The sequence below is a fragment of the Culex pipiens genome, chromosome 2 (assembly GCF_016801865.2).
Source record: "Culex pipiens pallens isolate TS chromosome 2, TS_CPP_V2, whole genome shotgun sequence".
Classification (NCBI taxonomy): Eukaryota; Metazoa; Arthropoda; class Insecta; order Diptera; family Culicidae; genus Culex; species Culex pipiens.
The window spans coordinates 135,193,736-135,214,222 of record NC_068938.1 but is presented as its reverse complement, the minus strand read 5'-3'; the positions used below and the strand labels follow the sequence as shown (position 1 = coordinate 135,214,222).

General features: G+C 39.4%; 1 protein-coding gene across 5 annotated transcripts in view; it reads left to right on the top strand.

Moving 5' to 3' along the window:
• Window positions 1-19,055, top strand: part of LOC120428864 (guanylate cyclase 32E) — an 84,819-nt gene extending 65,764 nt beyond the window's left edge. For all 5 annotated transcript variants that reach the window (XM_052708440.1, XM_052708439.1, XM_052708438.1 and 2 more), the window contains exons 7-15: window positions 447-518; window positions 3,014-3,159; window positions 3,224-3,371; window positions 8,424-8,514; window positions 9,013-9,200; window positions 16,443-16,727; window positions 16,785-17,055; window positions 17,113-18,427; window positions 18,483-19,055. In XM_052708440.1, the coding sequence (XP_052564400.1) occupies window positions 447-518; window positions 3,014-3,159; window positions 3,224-3,371; window positions 8,424-8,514; window positions 9,013-9,200; window positions 16,443-16,727; window positions 16,785-17,055; window positions 17,113-18,427; window positions 18,483-18,702 (2,736 nt within the window). In that variant the 3' untranslated portion in view covers window positions 18,703-19,055. The remainder of the gene's footprint in view (window positions 1-446; window positions 519-3,013; window positions 3,160-3,223; window positions 3,372-8,423; window positions 8,515-9,012; window positions 9,201-16,442; window positions 16,728-16,784; window positions 17,056-17,112; window positions 18,428-18,482) is intronic.
• The last annotated feature ends 1,432 nt before the right edge of the window (window positions 19,056-20,487 follow it).

Sequence of the window (20,487 nt, the reverse complement as noted above, 5' to 3'; positions counted from 1 at the left end):
TGGTCTAAATCCCAAATAAACTCATCTTTTGAAAATACGCGCTGAAAGCATGAATTTACACTTTTTATGCATTTTCAATATTCATCGTATTCGTCCAGCTACTCAAAATGTGTTGGATTGAACGTTCAGAGAGAAGAATCATAATGTTTGTTTGGGAGTGAGGGCGGCAACATGTTTGTTTTATCTTCACTCATTTGTAGGCCATGTTTACTAACTGCAATTCGACAGGATGTTTACGCACAGATCAACATGAGCGTTTCATTAGCTGAAATGATAGGAATTGGGTCAGATTGATAGAACTTATCTTGGGTTTATTTTTGTTATGGAATTTGATCAATTTGAAAATTTGATTAGAAACTGAGCTTGAGTGAAGAAAACTTTGCGGTTCTTCAAATTTTAATCAAACCAATTAAACAGCTGATTAACCTTTCTTCCCTCCTCCATAGGTCAACAAATATCTGGAGCTGCCACCGTTCAACTATCGCAACCCGCTCGTTTACTTTGGCGGTGTTAAGCAGGTAAATATTTATCAGCTGTAAATCATCATCATCATCATCGTCATAGCCATCGTGTTCCTGCCATCCTGCTACCGCCAAGTGCCATCCAATCGGACTAATCCAAACACCTCGTAAAATGACGCTCGTCGTCTGTGGTGGCAAGTGGGCCCATTCATGGATCCATTTTTGGGGGTGTGCTGTCTTGTTGCAAGTTTGTGTCCTCAACTAATAATCTTTCGATGATAGAACAGGTAAAAAAGCAATTGATGTGTCGGACCTTAAATAATGTTTTATAAAAAATGAACAACAAATTAATATTTATGTGACAAGAAACCACAACCGTAACTATCTACAACAGACAGTAGTCCTCACCTCGGCTGCTTCTTTCTGGTCTGGGAAGGTTGTTGGCGCTGAAGCTGAACATTAATTTAAATCAACATGTTTAACATCGTTTACCCCTGCTGCTCAAGAAGGTTCAAAGCAAGGTGGTAACTGAATTGCGCGTTGATTGCTGCGCGATGAATAGATTGGACAAATTGGCTTGTGGCATTCAACGTGCGGTTGTCACCACCCGAACGAGAGGTGTCCGCCCCGTCGGAACAACCCCCTCGAATCCAACGCAAACGGCTAATGAGCCGAACTGGTGTACCGGTTGTTACCGGTACCGAGGTGGTTGATCGAAACTTGATTTAGCTCGTTAGACTGTGACTAGATGCAGATGCACGTTTCTTTTTCACTGCAAAATGCATAATCGATTTGACGTTGATGAAGTTTTGCTTTGAGGGGATGATTGCTAGCGAAAAATATCAGAACAGACCGAAAACAGCATTTTTTCTCCTTTCGTTGAAGCATGTTTCTTACTTTAAAATGTAACAACATGTGTCAACAAGGTGTCACCTTAAATTTGCTTCGCTGTCTTAAAGTTGTGGGAAGAAATACACTACAACATCTGTTGGTATCGCTTACCAACATCCGGTGTGATGTAGGGTTGTTTGCAACAGACGGAGGGTTGTTCGTTAACCCTTATCTGAACAATATCTCAAAATTGTTTAAGAACTTCTCAAATAAATGTGTCTTGTATATATATCAGCCATATTAATTCATGACAATGTTGCCTAACTATCAAAAACTGAATCTTTTGATCCTTTTAAAAAATGGTTCCTAAATTATTTTTAATTTATTTTTGCAAAATTGACCATAACAAGTTCTATTAACTTCAATAGAGTCTCAGGACAGTATTACCAGACCATCAAACCTTATAAATTGCAGAATGTTGGCTAGGAAAAGATTTTCATCAAAACAAACAACATTCAAAGTTTTTAGAAATTTCACATAAGTGCTCATAACTTTTGACAGTGTTGCCAGATCTTCAATGTTCAATCGTCATTTCAAAGAAATTTAAAATTTTCTTCTAACAATGTTTAATATGATTGTTTTCTTTCTGGCGAACCCCATTTCTTACATCTTTCGGATTTGACAACTTTCAATTTAGCAAATAATTTTGAAAGGTAGAGTTAAGGGTTAAGGCAAACTTTTCACTGGTGATTGCAGTTAGTCAACCGCGTATGTGGGTGGGACGACTGCAACTAGTAGAGGGAAGACCATCATTGCAACAAGTTCTGCTGCCCCGTATGTTGTTGTTGTCCGGATCCTCCCTTCCTTTGCAGAAATGCATTCTCTAATATCCTTGGGATGAGATCCGCTTTTACTCAGTGGCTGGGTGACATCCAATCTGTATAATCAACACAACTTCCAGAAATTGCTTCGAGAGTTGCTTTTGCGACGGCATTTGGGATGACATTGATGGTATTGCCATTGATCGTCACGCTTGGGGAATATGGACTAGAATGTGCACCGGTCAGGAGCATCGTCTTGATTATGCGAAGCATTTTTCATATTGATTTGTAGCGATATGGGATGTGTTTGTCAGTGGGTTCGTTGGTTGCATTGGGCAGTGAACTTGGGAAAAACTTATTTGTGCTGTCTTTCTGTGTCCGGTAAACACTATCAATGCATCACAGATGGAGAATTGTTTGCTGTGCTATTTAATGCCCTTAATTTTAGCTTATTGGTTCAACTCGACATCGCAGTATGTAAAAAAACGATAATAAAGATTAAAATGTTAGCATAATGTTTCAAATTAGTTTCTACCAACACTTTTTGAATTGAATTGGCTTCGAGATACTAAGTGTTTGGTAAACTTAAATTTATTAAAACCAAATTTCAAACCGTTCTGTGAAATAAGCATTTTTTAAGCAAGCACCACGCGTCTCCTTTGAAAACAGAAAGCTAGACAACTTGATTGAGCATATTGCATTGGTAAGTGTAAAATTGTAGGTATCTGCAAATGAGCTGCATAAATGCGTAATAAAAATAATAACAATGACATTGTCCTATAAAATCAATACATTGTATCAATAACCCCCTTCACACAAAGTCATGATTGATCAGACGATTACTATCCCCATACACACAAAAAAAAACACGCACTTCATCACTTCCGTCTCACTTGGCAGATCCGCGCCGAGGCTGCTTATCTGTACGACGCGGTCCATTTGTATGCAAATGCGCTGCTGCGGGTCCTGATGGACGGTGGCAACCCCCGGAACGGCACCGCCATCATCGAGGCGATCAAGGGCCGGGCGTACATGAGCGCCATGGGGTAAGTTCCCTGAAAATTATCATGTTTTTTTTTTTAATTTTGGTTAAATTATGTTATTTTTCAGCTATTTGATCCATATCGATGAAAACGGTGACGCGACGGGAAATTACACCATCCTGGCCAGAAAACCCATCCCCTCTGCCTCCCTGGAGAGAGAATACGGACTGTTTCCGATCGGACGGTTCAGCACGCCTAGTGTTGACACCATACCCGTAAGTGTAACTCTTGATAGTCACCCACTCTAAGCTACAGCTATTGGTAGAAGTAAATTTGAAATTTAAAAAAATGCTTCTCTTTCATTTGCGCTCGCGTAAAAATCAAACAACAAATACACACACAAATAAACCCACACAAATATTTCACCAACGGGGGCTTTAGTTCCAGGTTCAGGTGAGTCGTCGTCGTTTTATGAATGACTTCACCCCCTCCTCCTCTCTTTTTTGTTTTGAAGTCTGATCCTAGCACGTTTACCCCAAATACCTGCCCCTACTTTGTCTGTCTCCTTGTTGGATTTTAGATCTCGTTAAAACATCACACCGTCCGGACATTATCGTGCTTCAATTTATGGTCATCGTTTTAGGATATTTTTAGCTTTTTAGATATTACAGATTTGCGTTTTAGCGGTTGCGTGACTTTTGTTCCTTGGAAGAAGTGATTATTAGATAATTGAGTCGTGTATCTACATCCACATATTCAGACGGGTTTTACTGAAAAAATGGTGTCTTCAGTTATTGTTTTAAGACAATTCAGAAACACAAACTGTAAACAACAAAGTAAAAACACACCTTTTTTTCTTTTTTCACCTCCAGATGAGGTATAACAAAAAAAAAGAAAAAAAAAGTGAAATGTGTCACAATTTTATGGAAATATTTTGATTCATTGCTGCCTGAAAAAAAAAATATTTTCAGGAAAGACAGAAACTTTTTAATGAGAATCAATTCATTGGAGAAAAACCATACGGTCCTGCCTAAATATTTTTCAATTATTCAAAGTGCACGCGTTTCTTCATGATCCCCTCGAGTTGAGCCTGCGAAGTCATTTTTGTCATTTTTTGTGAGTCAGACAAATTGATTGTATGTGGGTAATTCTCAACAAACTCACACAGCAGTTGCACCCACCCCTCTTCGATTTGCGTTAAACTTTGTCCTAAGGGATAACTTTTGTCCCTGATCACGAAACTGAGGTCCATTTTTTGATATCTCGTGACGGAGGAGCGCACAGTGGGCGAAATGGAACCCAAAATCGGACTTAATTGAACGCGGCTGGTTCCCTGGTATGAATAATAGTGTTTCTTATGTAAAAAAATCCGGAGAATCGATTGGTGATGGTTTCATCCACCGCACGAAACGGCAAAGGGTCCATTTTGCCCCAATTCTCCATTTTTTAACATTTTTTCTTGAAAATCGGTCTGTATTTAGAGCGGAGGCTTTATGCGGCCTTCCAAAATGCACTTAACTTATGTGAAAATGTCCCAGGAATTCAGTAAAAATAACCACTTGCACCGCAAAAATCATCTAGGGTCCATTTAACCCCAATTCCGCAATAAAAGCATTTTTGGCCGTTTTCAAATGTTAGGTCAGATTTTAAAAATCTGAAATATTTTTATCGTAAAGATCAGACAATTTTACATAAGAATGACGATTGGCACTTGATAGTTTGACACATTTATGTTGATAAAAATAAAATGTATGTGAAAGGCAGTTTATTCTGCGTTTGGAAAAATTGGCCCAAAAGTGATTCTTCAATCATTTTATTTAGTTTAATTTCTATATCAACATAAATGTGTCAAACTTTCAAGTGCAAATCGTCATTCTTATGTAAAATTGTCTGATCTTTACGATAAAAATATTTTCAGATTTTTAAAATCTGACCTAACATTTGAAAACGGCCAAAAATGCTTTTATAGCGGAATTGGGGTTAAATGGACCCTAGATGATTTTTGCGGTGCAAGTGGTTATTTTTACTGGATTCCTGGGACATTTTCACATAAGTTAAGTGCATTTTGGAAGGCCGCATAAAGCCTCCGCTCTGAATACAGACCGATTTTCAAGAAAAAATGTTAAAAAATGGGGAATTGGGGCAAAATGGACCCTTTGCCGTTTTGTGCGGTGGATGAAACCATCACCAATCGATTCCCCGGATTTTTTTACATAAGAAACACTATTATTCATACCAGGGAACCAGCCGCGTTCAATTAAGTCCGATTTTGGGTTCCATTTCGCCCACTGTGGAGCGGTACGACCCCTTCCATTTTTGAACATGCGAAAAAGAGGTGTTTTTCAACAATTTGCAGCCTGAAACGGTGATGAGATAGAAATTTGGTGTCAAAGGGACTTTTATGTAAAATTAGGCGCCCGATTTGATGGCGTACTCAGAATTCCGAATAAACGTATTTTTCATCGAAAAAAACACTAAACAAGTTTTAAAAATTCTCTCATTTTCCGTTACTCGACTGTAAAAATTTTTGGAACATGTCATTTTATGGGAAATTTAATGTACTTTTCGAATCTACATTGTCCCAGAAGGGTAATTTTTCATTTAGAACAAAATTTTTCATTTTAAAATTTCGTGTTTTTTCTAACTTTGCAGGGTTATTTTTTAGAGTGTAACAATGTTCTACAAAGTTGTAGAGCAGACAATTACAAAAATTTTGATATATAGACATAAGGGGTTTGCTTATAAACATCACGAGTTATCGCGATCTTACGAAAAAAAGTTTTGAAAAAGTTACTTTTTGCGTTTCTCTTTGTTTTGTCGTCCGTGTCTGTCGCGGGTGACCATGAATGGCCATGATAGATGACGACCAACTTTTCAAAACTTTTTTTCGTAAAATCGCGATAACTCATGATGTTTATAAGCAAACCCCTTATGTCTATATATCAAAATTTTTGTAATTGTCTGCTCTACAACTTTGTAGAACATTGTTACACTCTAAAAAATAACCCTGCAAAGGTAGAAAAAACACGAAATTTTAAAATGAAAAATTTTGCTCTAAATGAAAAAATGACCCTTCTGGGTCAATGTAGATTCAAAAAGTACATTAAATTTCCCATAAAATGACATGTTCCAAAAATTTTTACAGTCGGGTAACGGAAAATGGGATAATTTTTAAAACTTTTTTTGTGTTTTTTTTCGATGAAAAATACGTTTTTTCGGAATTCTGAGTATGCCATCAAATTGGGCGTCTAATTTTACATAAAAGTCCCTATGACACCAAATTTCTATCTCATCACCGTTTCTGGCTGCAAATTATTGAAAAACACCTCTTTTTCGCATGTTCAAAAATGGAAGGGGTCGTACCGCCCCTCCGCCACGAGATATCAAAAAATGGACCTCGGATTCGTGATCAGGGACAAAAGTTACCCCTTAGGACAAAGTTTCACGCAAATCGAATAGAGGTCGGGGCAACTGCTGTGTGAGTTGGCGGAGAATTACCCTATTACGAATTGTAAAAATATTTAAAATACCTACGCCCTTCTCAAATGGCATTATCGAGTGAAGCCGGCTCCATATACACAAAAATGGCTAAGTTCGATAACATGTTTACAAAGTTTCATTTAAATCTGAGAGTGTCGGGAAAAAATAACTCAAAAAATTCCTGATTTGGGATGGAATTGCTCAATAGTTGAAATTACACGCCAGAATTTCAGCATTTCAATGAAAAATCAATTGGAAAATGCATGTAAACTCGTACAATTGTCAAAAATGTAGAACTTGACGAAAATATTATATTTTTGGCGAATAAAAACCTTTTAGCGTTTTTGTGCATCAAAAATTCCACAAAATTCAAAAGATTATTGAATCAACCCAAACATGCTTAAAAATGATTCTTAACGCAGCCTTATTTTTTTAAATTTCGAAATTTATTTAAAAATTATATGGTTCAAAAATATTTCAAACGAACTATTATCTCTATTTTTGAATCAAATTTTAGTAAGATTTTTATAATTTAAAATCGGTAAGGAAAATATCAGGAGTTTCAGGAGGTCCAGTTTTAGTTTTTGTATGTTTTTAAAACCGCCTTGAGTCAGGTGTGTTCTAAAACACATTAAAAGAAACAAAAAAAAAAATTGATTTTTTTAATCCAAAATTTGGTTATGTTACCATGACAGATTAGTTTATGTCGTATAAACACTTTACCAGCAAGGTGAAACATAACTAAAACTACACCCAAAACTGGGCATCGGTATACGAGAGGATAAAGATCATGGTTCGGTATTAAAAAGGCACTTTGAACGGACGGAGAGGATGAATCCCGATAAATTGTACTCGAAGGTTCATTTTCCAAAAAAAAAATCACCCTTAAAAAAAGTGAGACTCGAACCCGAGACCTTCGGTATATAGAACTGCTTCTTTGCCGTATCGGCCACCACGGTTCGGTGATTAAGTGGCGGTTATTTGTTCATATCTGGAGTTTTTTTTGAAAAGGTCCAATAAACCAAATTTCCAGTTTTTGCTTTTTGAGTGTTTTTAGAACCGCCTTGAGTCAGGGGTATTAAAAAACACCCAAAAAGCAAAAACTGTAAATTTGGTTTATTGGTCCTTTTATAAAAAAAACTCTAGATATAAGCCACTCAATGTGATGAACTGTTTTAATGAACGAATGAACACGATTTGTTGTTTTTGTAGCGTGAGAGGTCTTCACTCTCGCCAAATCGTCGCTTGTGTGCTCTTGTGACACGTCTGCTGTAATGAGATAGGACGTGTCACAAGATAGCACACAAACGACGAAATAGTACTTTCCTCTCGTTTCTTTTCGAAAGGACTATCCGCATGGAGTTTAAATTTGGGTGTACAAGTGACATTTTTTCCTATATTTTTTCAAGTATAGGGTAGAAGTTGATTGGTTTTAAACTGAATGATAAATGGATACCAATCAGTTTCCCACAACTCTTAAACTAATGTGTCGTAACTTTTATATTGGGCCCATATTTCACACGACACCATATTGGCATACTTTCCTTGGGCATCATTTTCCTCTCATCGCAAATGGGCCCCGGAAGAAAAGGCAATCATTAGTCCTATCCATCACCGCAAACCTCTTTGATGTCACCCGGCCTGTTGTTGACATTGTTTTTTTTACGTTGCTTCTTGTGTTCTGTTCTGGTGCTGTGAGTGTTTTTGCCATTGTCACGTACCTTTTCACTTTGTTGTCGTTATTGTCCCACGTTTCAGTGCGTGACCGTGCGTGTGACTTTTCACACGTCCTCCCAAACTGACCGCGTTTTTTCCTTTCCTTTTTTGCTTCTCTTCTCTCTTTCCAGGACATCAAGCTTTTTGATGCCATCGATTGGGTGGGGTCAGGACCACCCACAGCTGAGCCACGCTGTGGCTTTCGTGGCGAGAAGTGTATTAGTGAGTATTGTGGAGGATTTTATTTTTGGGGACCTGCTGGAAGGTGGACACTGGATCTGACTTTAATGACCACGATTTGTCAATTTGTTTGAGTAGGCCCCTAATCAATAACCGTCACGTGCTGGCTTACGTGGGAAAAGTTCTCTGGAAAAAATACTAATTTTAAGGAGAAATTATTGGAAAATTAGGTGATCACAAAATAACTCTGTATGTTGAAAACTGACACATCAATCGACTGATTTATTGTTAAATTAAAATTACAAAACATATTTCACAGAGAACTGCTCACTAAGGGGTGCATTTAGTATTGTAATTTATGGTAATTTATGTCCACCGATAGCATCAATCTGTCATCAGTGCTTAAAGGCCGAATTGCTTTTGATTACTTAAACTGTTGGGTTCTATACTTCCCCGTCGATTAACTATCCAAATTCGTCCCCAAATGTATTCACCCATATCCATTATTCATGACATTCTCCCTTTTCCGTTGCTGTTCAGGTTACACCGGCGAGATTTCGGCCGGGATTGCCGGCGCGGCCCTGCTTCTGCTCGGGGTGGTGTCGCTGGTGCTTTATCGCAACTGGCGCTACGAACAGGAGCTGGACAGTCTGCTGTGGAAGGTGGACTTTCGGGACATTCAGATGCACGAAAACGAGAAGGAAAATGCGGGTCAGAAAATGACGAGGGTAAGTGGAACTGTTGTTCACTCTGGGTCAGGTTTTTTTCCCGGTTCAAACTTGGGGAAAGTATTTCATGAAAAGAAGAATTGGGGAAAAAATGTCCTCTGGAAGTATGAAAGCATCTGACAACGCGCTGTCGGTTGATACATGTGTCGATTTAAGTATGATTTATGGCCGATGACGATTGTTGTATACTAGTAGAGTAGGTCGGCGATATTTTCTTTTTCTCACTTTGGGCAAGGATTTGGACAGGGAGGGGTCGTGTTTGTTGAATCAAGCTTTGTCAGATTATGGGACTATTAAAATTAATTTGTTTTTGATGGGTTTGGAACGCTCCCTTCATCTCACTTAGATTAGGGGTGAATTTAGAATTTCTAGATCCCGCGAATACAATTGCTCGTACAGAAAATGAATCATTGTTAAAATTTTACTAAAATGGGGTCGCAGAACTCGAATTTGATGTTTAAAACAAGACAAAGAAATAAAAACAAAAAAAATTGTTCGTGATTCGATTATTCGAAGTCCCATACAAACCTTTGGATAATCGAAGCTCGGAAAATCGAAACTTCGGATAATCGAGGCTTCGGATAATCAAGTGTGGACTGTACTTTGTTCTTAAAAAAAATTGCTAGTTTGCATAAGAGCAATTCGAGCTCAAATCAGGAATTTTTATGGTACTTCTGTATCCGACCCTCCAAGACATGTTATCCTAGGCCTATATAAGCCATTTTTATATGTAGGCAATTGTACTCGAAAATAACATTTGAGAAGGGCCAATATGTTATGTTATCAAATTTTTTGTAATTGAAAGACGCAACTTTTGATACCCAGACATGTATAGGTCATCGTTGAAATTTTTTAAGTTATCGTAGTTTTAGTGAAAAAAGTTGATTTTTTGCCGATTTCGTTATTTTCCTGTTTTTGCGCGTGGCGCGTCGAAAAACTCAGTTTTTATTTTCAAAAAATCATATCTTGGAAACGTACGGTTCGACATCGGCAATTTTTAGATATGTTATGTGAAATTTTCCGAGGAATCCGATAAAAATATTTTCAGACATAGGCTCTTTGGTCCAGACACGGTCAAAACGCCATTTTAAGTTTTCATACGACTTTTCAATAGTTAAGCTAGATGTTTTGGAACTTCTTACTATTTTTATCAATTAGCCAAACTCATCACCTTTCTTTTGCGTCTAAGACAGCTAAAATCGGATGAAATGGCGCGGAGGTATGATTTTTCGAAAAAAGTGATTTTTGCGAAAAATGACGAAAATTGCCATTTTTCGAACCACCCTAGCAAGATGTAGGTCACCCTAATGGCCAAACAAGAAATACGGGTCTAATTATTTTGGCCGAGGAACCCCCAGAAAAATTTTGAGCTGCATCCTTTTGCCAATATTTATGTACCCTTTAAACTCAAATTTGACCAAATTTAATCTAGTTCTTTCTGAAAAAAGTACACACACAGTCAACTTATACCCCGACAGCGAATGTCTTGGTGGTTTTAAGTAAATCAATGTTTAGGAAAAAAGGTACATCAAAAAATATGAATAATAATCACTATTTATGGAAATCAAAAACAAAAAAATCACTAACAGGATAACTCTTCCAATAAATATTCAACGATTAGAACAATCTATTACTTGGAACTCTACATGCACATTTTGTATATAACTTTGTACAAAAAATGAAAAGTGTCTGAGAATTTTGATCCTTAGGCAAACTATTTTGATATTGTTGCAAATTATCGTTGAACAAATCTCAAGATTTCAGGATAGGACACGGTTTCAAGATAAAAAAATATCCGTGACCTACAAAATATTTATCCTGTGGATTTATGTGTTTTATCCAATTCTAAGTTCTTTCATATATGTTCATGGAGGCGCACGACCATTCATAGAGCTTCGTTTTAGGTGAAGATGCAAGAAGTATCGCGCGCCTCCTTTTTAATATAAAAAAATAAAAATCCAAATAAATCCAAAATTCCGAGGTATAATATTTTCTAGGATATTTTCTACGGATATTTTAAAAGGACGCCTTAAGCGTTCTTACCATTTATTTTTTTAGATACATTGATTTATAATAATAAACTTCTTCAAATCGTCGCTTGTGTGCTATCTTGTGACACGTCTGCTGTAAAAAGATAGGACGTGTCACAAGATAGCACACAAGTGACGAAATGGCGTGATACATGGATACGTCTTAAAAATTCAATGGAGCTTTAAAAAATAGTTTCGTTTAAAATTGTTATTTAAAAATACAAGGTGAGCAAATTGAATTTATATGTTAAATCAATCATTAAGGCCAGCTTTCTGTTAATGATCATTAAAAAAATGACAATTTAATATTTTAGCTTTTAATCAATTTAAAGAAAATTCGAGGTTAAATAAATAAATCTTAATTTACTTATCAAACTGTTCTTCTGAAAATGACTTCAAAACTGGCGTTTTTTTTAATTTCTTTTTCAATAACGTCTAAAACTTGTAAAATTAGAAACTTTTCCGGTTTTTTCACTTTAAAAGTTTTAAAAAAATCTTATTTATCATTGTTTTCGAAATAATAGTAAACTAACTTTTGAAATATTTAAAAATATGTGGAGTCGGAGTCGGAGACGAAGCCAACCACTTTTTGAAAGCTGGAATCGGAGTCGGCGTCGGAGTCGGCTAGAGTTGGTGGGCCGGAGTTGGAGTCGGAGTCGGAGTCGGTTGGATCTGAAAGCCGGAGCCGGAGTCGGAGTCGGCTAATCCTAGAAAGCCGGAGTCGGAGTCGGAGTCGGAGTCGCTTGAAATATGACCCGACTCCGCAGCCCTGCATTTTAGAGTGTAACAATGTTCTACAAAATTGTAGAGCAGACAAATACAAAATTTTTGATATATTGACATAAGGGGTTTGCATGTATTCTTCACGAGATATCAGAATTTTACAAAAAAGTTTTTTGAAAAAGTTATGATTTTGACCGTTTTTGTCCAGTTATTTTTGAATTTTTGATCCCAAAAGCTCAATCGTGTGCTTTTTAAAGTATTTTTTTTATTTGAAAAGTTCAGCTAATTTTGCATAAGAATGACCCCTTGGACGATTGTTATGGCTTGAGCACTGCTTGTATGTGGGGATTTTTCGAAAAAAAAAAACAAACCGGAAACACTCACTCATTACACAAATATTTTTTTTTGAAAAAAAATGTGATTCTCGCAAAGCACGAGTCAGAACATTGTTATACTCTGAAATGTATTGTTAGCTTTTAATTTGGAGGTCAACGCCTCTAGACAAATCCATCTCTCCCTGGTCTAATAGCCACGGGGATCGGTGGTGGGCTCTCCACTGGCCTCTTTTACCAAACGCGGCGAGCTTTCGGAGAGGACTCCTCAGCTCTGGGTCGAGATGCAACAGGGGGAAGCTGATCAGGGACTCAAAAGAAACACGGTCTTTGCATTTTTCACTTGCTTTTTAATTACTTACGTAGTGTTCGTGTGTGTAAGTGCACAGAAAAAAAAATCATGGTAATATTACATCTGGGAAGGGGTACATCTTTTATGTCAGAAAAAAGGTGTAATTTTACCTCTGGAAATGTGTAATTTTACCACTTTTCTGGTGTAATGTCACTTTTTCAGTCTAAATTGAGGTAAAATTACATCATAAAAGAGGTAATATTCAACCTTCAAAAATTACAGCTTCCAAATTTACATAATTTTTTTCTGTGTGTGTGTTCGGGGCCGGCCGGCGGTACTGCTGCTGGTTTTCTGCTCTCCAGTTTGCTGCGAGCTGCTGACGATGATCTCGGCGAAGCCTCGTCAGGCTCACCGAGTCGCGCACAGGTGTGCTTCTGGACGGGTGCGGATGGACCGACGGAGCCTAGCCAGGCTATCGAACGTCGGCGGATGAACGACCACAACGGGCTTGGTGGTAACCAAAGGGGGTGCTTTACCTCGCGGACTGAGGACGGCGGTCTGCGGGTGCCACGTCAGGACACGTGGTAAACGGGACCTTCTTGGCGAGCTTTTTGGGCGTGCTCGACTTCTGGCTGAGACGTTGGACGTGTCTACAGCCCGGGCTAACCGGGGAGAACTCCGTTCCCCGACGATAGCGGTTCTACAGCCTAAAACTGTTGGGTCCAACACGTGGGTTTCGCACAATGGGGGAGGGTTAGGTTGGGTTTGCTACTGGGGTTCGGGTTTGAGGTTAGCGAGCTTCGCCTACCTGATTCTACGCAATTCTGCACGTTGCTCCAAATCACTTTTCCACTCGCGAGGATAAACTATCCGTGGTCGACTTTTATTTGGCTTTAATAACCGGGCGAACTTCTTAGACCGAGTTACTTATGTTCTGGAACTTTGTGTGTTGTTGGTTCCGAGGTTCAAGTGGAAAAGATCGCTGCAGTGGACCTGACCCAGTAGCTAACCCCCCCCCCCCCCACGATCATCCAGGTTCATCGTGACCTTTTTTTATTCATCCCAATCGTTAGTCGCACGGCAGTACACATAATTGGTGAGGAGTGTTTAACAAATTGTGTTATGTGTATTGAAAATGACCGTTGCTAATCCTACTGTGGAGTTATTTCAAAGTAGTGCTCCTACACAGGTTCCTTCTACTCTGCCCACCATTGAAAAAACGGCTAATATCCACTTTTGGCAAAAACGAGATATTAGCACCAGGTGGTAGAGGATGTTCCAACGCATCTTATGGAACTTGAATTTCACTGAAATAGTGTTTAGACTTGGCTGCCGATGTGAAAAACCAAACGGCTAATATGCCACTCTTATGGGAAATTGCCTTGACGGAGATTTTGTGACAAACACTTAAAAGCGTTTTTCTCGGAATACTTGATTTGGCATAATAGCCGAATTTTCAAATACACAGAAAAAAATCAATTCTCGAAACCGTGAAGTCAGTTCACGATTATGAGAACCAAGAAGGAATATATTCACGTTTATGGTGCAAATGCACCATACTCATGAATAAATTCCTTCGTGGATCTCACATTCGTGAACTTAATTCACGATTACGGGAATTGATTTTTTTCTGTGTATGGGCAGCACTCGTCATTGATTAATGGACGAACGAATAACATTCAATGACTAGCCTAACATGTAATATGCAAAACATATAGAAAATACTACTAAAAAAACATCGAAACTATAGAAACGAATATTATGGCACGGGTCACCATAGTGAGTTCACTCCGAAGAGTACTATGACCGTTTGCTCTCACTCTCTATCTCTTGTTGCTCTTAGTGAGTAGTAGGGTTAAATGCCACAACGGTAACAAAATGAAAAAAATGACCCTTCTGGGTTATTTCAGATTCGAAAAGTACATTAAATTTTCCATAAAATGACATGTCTCACGATTTTTGACAGTTAAGTAACGGGAAATGGCAGCGATTTTAAAACTATTTTTAAACTTTTTTTAGATGAAAAATAGGTCTTTTTTCGAAATTTTGAGTACGCCATCAAATCGGGCGTCTAATTTTACACAAAAGTCCCTTTGACACCAAATTTCTATCTCGTCACGGTTGCGAGCTACAAATCACTGAAAAACGTGTCTTAGTAAAAAACAAAAAAAAAAATAAAGAGGTCGTACCGCCCCACCGTCACGAGATATCGAAAAATGGACCTCGGATTCGTGATCAGGGACCAAAATTACCCCTTAGAGCAAAGTTTCACGAAAATCGAAGAGGGGTCGGGGCAACTGCTGTGTGAGTTTGCGGAGAATGACCCATATATAAGAAAAATGCAAATTTAAATCTGAAAACCATAACAAGAACAATTTTTATGAAGAAAAGTGAGGTTTTTCTTAGAATAAAACTTGCTCAAAAAATCCTCCTGCAAACAAAATTACAAATGAAATGAAAATTGGTGGGTTGAATACAAACAGAATGATATGGAATCATACTGAGCTTGGTAGTTAAGTGTCCAAAGTAGAACCATAATTTGGTTAGCAAAACGTCGTAACATCCAACACTTATTCGTTTTGCCTTCCTCACCTTACTGAGGAAAGGCTGTAAAATCACTCGAAAAATGAACTGAAAATGAACCATAAGTCGCTATTAAAAATTATGCAGTTTAGTGAAGTAAGTTTTAGTTATCCTAAAAAAACGATTTTGACTAATGTTCGGAAGATTGTAAAAAGGGTGGTTTTGTAAGAAACCCCGTCATTATATACATTTTTAGAAAGGTATCTAAAAGACCTTTCTAACGCGTCCAATACATTGGAGATCTAGCATCCCTATCAAAAGTTATGAGCACTTAAGTGTTATTTATGCACTTTTTCTAGGCCGGATCTCAGATATTTTGATGAAAACGTTGTCCGGATCGCCCTGCAATATGAAGATCTGACTACCCAATCTAGTGGTATGAATAATGAGTCAAATTGATAAAACACTGCCCTTTTGTGCCTATTTTGGATAGCACCCTTTAAATGCGAGGAAGGCACCAACCACCTAAGGGTGGATTAAGTAACGTTTTTTCTCTAAAACAAAACGAATTTTTATTGTTCTTTCAGCATTTTTGAAGCTGGATATTCGTAAAATCAACGAGAATCGATTGACTAGCCGCTTGGCGCCTAAGACATTCAAGTGATCATTTCTTTTGACCTTCTGGGGGTGCAGGAGCGTTTGTACACGCGATTTTTGTCATGGACAATTCCCCACATTGAGAGAGGGGAGGGGGTAGGATTGATATTTCCAAAGAAGTATCCAAGTAGTTTATAGGTGGCCCCATAATAGAATACTGCTTAAATATGAAACGCAATTTTTTGATTACTAGTGCTAACCAACACAGTAAAAATTGTGTAAATTTGGAATGTGTACAATTTTAAGGCATAATATCTTTTATGATTCAGTATTTTCTGAGCTATTGTGGCAGAAAAGATTGGACTTTTACCAGGTGTTATTTAATCTCAGAAAATGTGTCATATTACTCATTTTTGTCTATTTTTACCTTATGCATACCTTGTTATGAGTAATTCCAATTTTCCACTACATATAATTAAAAAATATTACATCATAAGAGAAGAAATATTCAACCTTCGAATACACCTTTCAAATTTACACATTTTTGCTGTTAACATCAAACCATCCAGCTTGGTTTCACCAAAACAAACAGATGGGACACCACGTAACGAAATCACCCCCCAAAAGTTATGTTAATGCAATTCCGGTCTATTTTCACCAAGTCCAAATAACAGAGGAGGGCTCCCGAAATATTACAAAATCATGTAAATTCACTCAGCCCTTACTTCTTCTTCTCCTCCCGCAGACCACCCACCCGCTCATCCGAACCAGCCAGGTCAGCCTGAGCTCGAACCCGGACACGGACTTTCGGTACACGACCATCTTCGCGCCGATCGGGATGTACCGGGGGCAGCTGTACGCCATCAAGAAGGTGCGCAAAAAGAGCATCGACATCACGCGCGAGATGAAGAAGGAGCTGAAGCTGCTGCGAGACATGCGCCACGACAATCTGAACGCGTTCATCGGGGCGTGCACGGAATCGCCGAACATCTGTATCATCACGGAGTACTGCACGAGGGGAAGTTTGAAGGTTGGTTTGACTTCGTCTTTGCGTAACTCTTGAAACTAACCCATGGTTTTTTTTCAGGACGTTTTGGAGAACGAGGACGTGAAGCTGGACAACATGTTCAACGCGTCGCTGGTGGCGGACATTCTGAGGGGGATGATCTACCTGCACGATTCGCCGCTGCGCTTTCACGGCACGTTGCGCACCTCCAACTGTCTGATCGACTCGCGGTGGGTGGTGAAGTTGAGTGACTTTGGGCTGTACGCATTTAAGCAGGGCGCGGACGATCTGGCGGCGATCGGTGAGAAGGCCGAGAAGGAGAAGCAGGAGAAGGAACCGCTGAACTGTGAGAGTGAGTGAGGAGTTGGGTTGGTGTTGAATTTCTGGAGTAAAGAATCTTTAATTTTAGAACTACTGTATCGGGCTCCAGAGCTGCTCCGAGCAGGTCCCGCAACCTGCGTTCCCGGTACACCCAAGGGTGACATCTACTCGTTCGGGATCGTTCTGTATGAAATCTTCACTCGCCGGGGTCCGTTCGGTGAGATTGAGTGCAGTCCGGCAGAGTGTCTACAGCGAGTGATGCACCCACTGGTTCCAAATACCCCGTTTCGGCCGGCCATCCAACCGCTGGAGACGACGTTCGACTGCGTGCGGGAGTGTCTGAAGGAGTGCTGGTCGGAGAGGCCGGAAGAACGGCCGGACTTCAAAACTATTAGAAATAAGCTACGCGTGCTTCGGAAGGGCATGAAGCCGAACATTTTCGACAACATGATGGCGATGATGGAGAAGTACGCGAACAATTTGGAACAGCTGGTTGACGAGCGGACGGATCAGCTGCAGGAGGAGAAGAAGAAGACGGAGGCGCTGCTGCTAGAGATGCTTCCGCGGCCAGTCGCCGAGCAGCTCAAACGAGGTCACAAAGTCGAAGCCGAGAGCTACGATCTAGTCACGATTTACTTTAGCGATATTGTTGGCTTCACTTCGATGTCGGCGGAGAGCACTCCACTGCAGGTGGTTGACTTCCTGAACGACCTGTACACCTGCTTCGACTCGATCATCGGGCATTACGACGTTTACAAGGTTGAAACGATCGGCGACGCGTACATGGTAGTGTCCGGACTCCCGATCCGGAACGGGCTAACCCACGCCGCCGAGATCGCCTCGATGTCGCTGCAGCTGCTGGACGCCGTGTCGGAGTTCAAGATTCGCCATCGACCCAACGACACGCTCTACCTGCGCATCGGAATCCACTCGGGCCCGGTCTGCGCCGGCGTCGTCGGACTTAAAATGCCACGCTATTGCCTCTTCGGGGACACGGTCAACACGTCGTCCCGCATGGAATCGACGGGACTCCCGCTCAAAATCCACTGCAGTCTACAAACCAAAGAAATTCTCGACAGTCTCGGGGGATATCACTTTGAGGAGCGCGGCCTCATCCCGATGAAGGGCAAGGGCGATCAGCGCACCTTCTGGCTCGTCGGAGAAGATCCGGAAGCGCGCGCCAAACGAACCCAGGAACGGGTCGAGCGACGCGGATCGCGAGCGCTGAACAAGTACATCGGAATGCTCAAGCAGCAGCAGAATAATGCCGCAGGAGTGCGGAGTTCACTCAAAACGCGAGGGATGTTCCCGCGTAACTCACTGCCACGTTCATCTAGTCTAGAGTCGCCGAAGAGGCTGCGCTTTGCGAGTGGGTCGATGCTGGAACAGCATCGGTATCATCGGTAAGCTTACAAAAAACAAAGAATTAAAAAAAATCTAACCTTAAACTCTTTCCAGCTACAGTGACGACGCACTGATGGAGGTCATCTCGGACAGCAGCACGCGCAAGTCGGACAACAGCCTGACGGACACGACGGCGGAGGACCTGGCGTCGTCCTGTCCGTGCATCGACCACCTCGGAATGATGAGCAGCGACCGGTTTCTGGTGCAGCCGCACCAGCAGCTGGTCTGTCCGACGGTTACGACGCCGCTGCTCACCAACACCGTGGCCACTTAGTCGCGTTTTAAGCAAACAAACAAACTATAAAAGTTGTATCTAGTCATTAACAGTTACACAGGGGTCATATGTTCAAGTTGATGTGATAAAGCATAATCATAAAGTGGTTTTAATGTAAGCGGGATTGAACGGCATAGCGGAGCGGATTATGTGTGGGTACCTAACTTGGTGTGAAATTGATGGAAGGCTAGTGTTGAAATGAAATTCGAAAACGAAAAACTAACGAAACGGATAGGCTCAAGCAAGCAAACGAAAAATTCAAAATTTAAACTAATCATAAGAAGAAAGTATAACAAAAATATGTGTAGTTATGAACGTACTTCAATACATGGCTTGATGTGATCAAACTAAAACTAGGTTGTTTATTTATTTTTTATCATAATTACCTTCCCCAAGCTAGTATTTTTTCATTCAACTAAATAACACGCCAAATCCCCGGCGTGACAGATTGTTCCGAATATTGTCGGTTGATTTCAATAAATTTTCCGAAAAGATTTGCTTTTGGACGACTCGCGACCAGAATTAGTTACAAGCGGATTCAGATAATTTTGCGATTCAGACCTTTTTAAGACTTATTGACTTCGCCTCCAATCCTGCTTTTTTAAAATAACCATATTTCATCGACTTCATCTGACTCCAACTACATTCCCCATACAATATTGTTGAAAATTAGGGTAATCCAGCATGTCAAATTTTGCCAACTCCGAATTCCAAGAAATGACTCGACTTCACATCCTTGAAAAATAGTTTTGCCTTGCTGTTTCCACATTCGAGCAGTGCATGAGCCACAACAAACAACCAAAGAGTAAGTCTTATGCAAAATTACCATTTTTTTTGCAAAAAGTACTTTCAAAAATACTCGATTGAGTTTCTGGGGTTTAAACTGTGAAAAACTGGTATGGTTAAAATCATCAATTGGTTAAATTCTGATAACTCGTGTGTATTTCTGTTAACTTTGTAGAACATTGATAAACTTTAAAGTGTAACTCTGTAATTGTAACCTTACAGAGTTACACTTCAAACACGTAGTTTTTAAATCAAACATTTTGTTTTAAATGAAAAAAATATTGTGTGTTCGAAAAGAACATTAAATTTCACATAAATGACATGTTTCGCGATTTTTGACACTTGAGTAACATTATTCTGAGTAAGCCATCAAATCGGGCGTCCAATTTTACGCAAAAATCCGTTTGACACCAAATTTCTATCTCTTCCTAGATCTCTTTCACGGTTTCGAGCTACGATTCACTAATAAACGTGTCTTAGCAAACATCCAGGAAATGATTTCAAAATGAAAAATAATCAAAATTTATTCGTGATAAGGGACAAAAATTACCCCTTTGAGCAAAGTTTCAAGGGAATTGAGAGGTTTCCGGGAAGACGGTAATAACAAAATTCATGCCATTTCAATTACAAATACTGTTAAAATAACAAAAAGTGTTATGCAATATTCTTGCAAAATCCATTTTTGCATAAGAGCTTAATAACAGTTTATGTTATCATTACAAAATTTGTTATTGGTCTGATATTGGTTGAAAGCCAAAACAACTTGGGAATAAAAATTTTTGTTATGGAGAAATAACTCCAACTGTTATTGGGATGATCGGATTAGTTGTTAAAATAACAAAAAAGAATAACAAAGATTTGACAATCCAATAACAAAACAATCAAAACGACGAATAACAAAACTTGTTATTAAAACATAAAATGTTATTGGCCTAGTATTTTCAAACATCAAAAAATGTTATTCTTACGTTATTTCCGTTTGCTCGGGTTGGAACAATT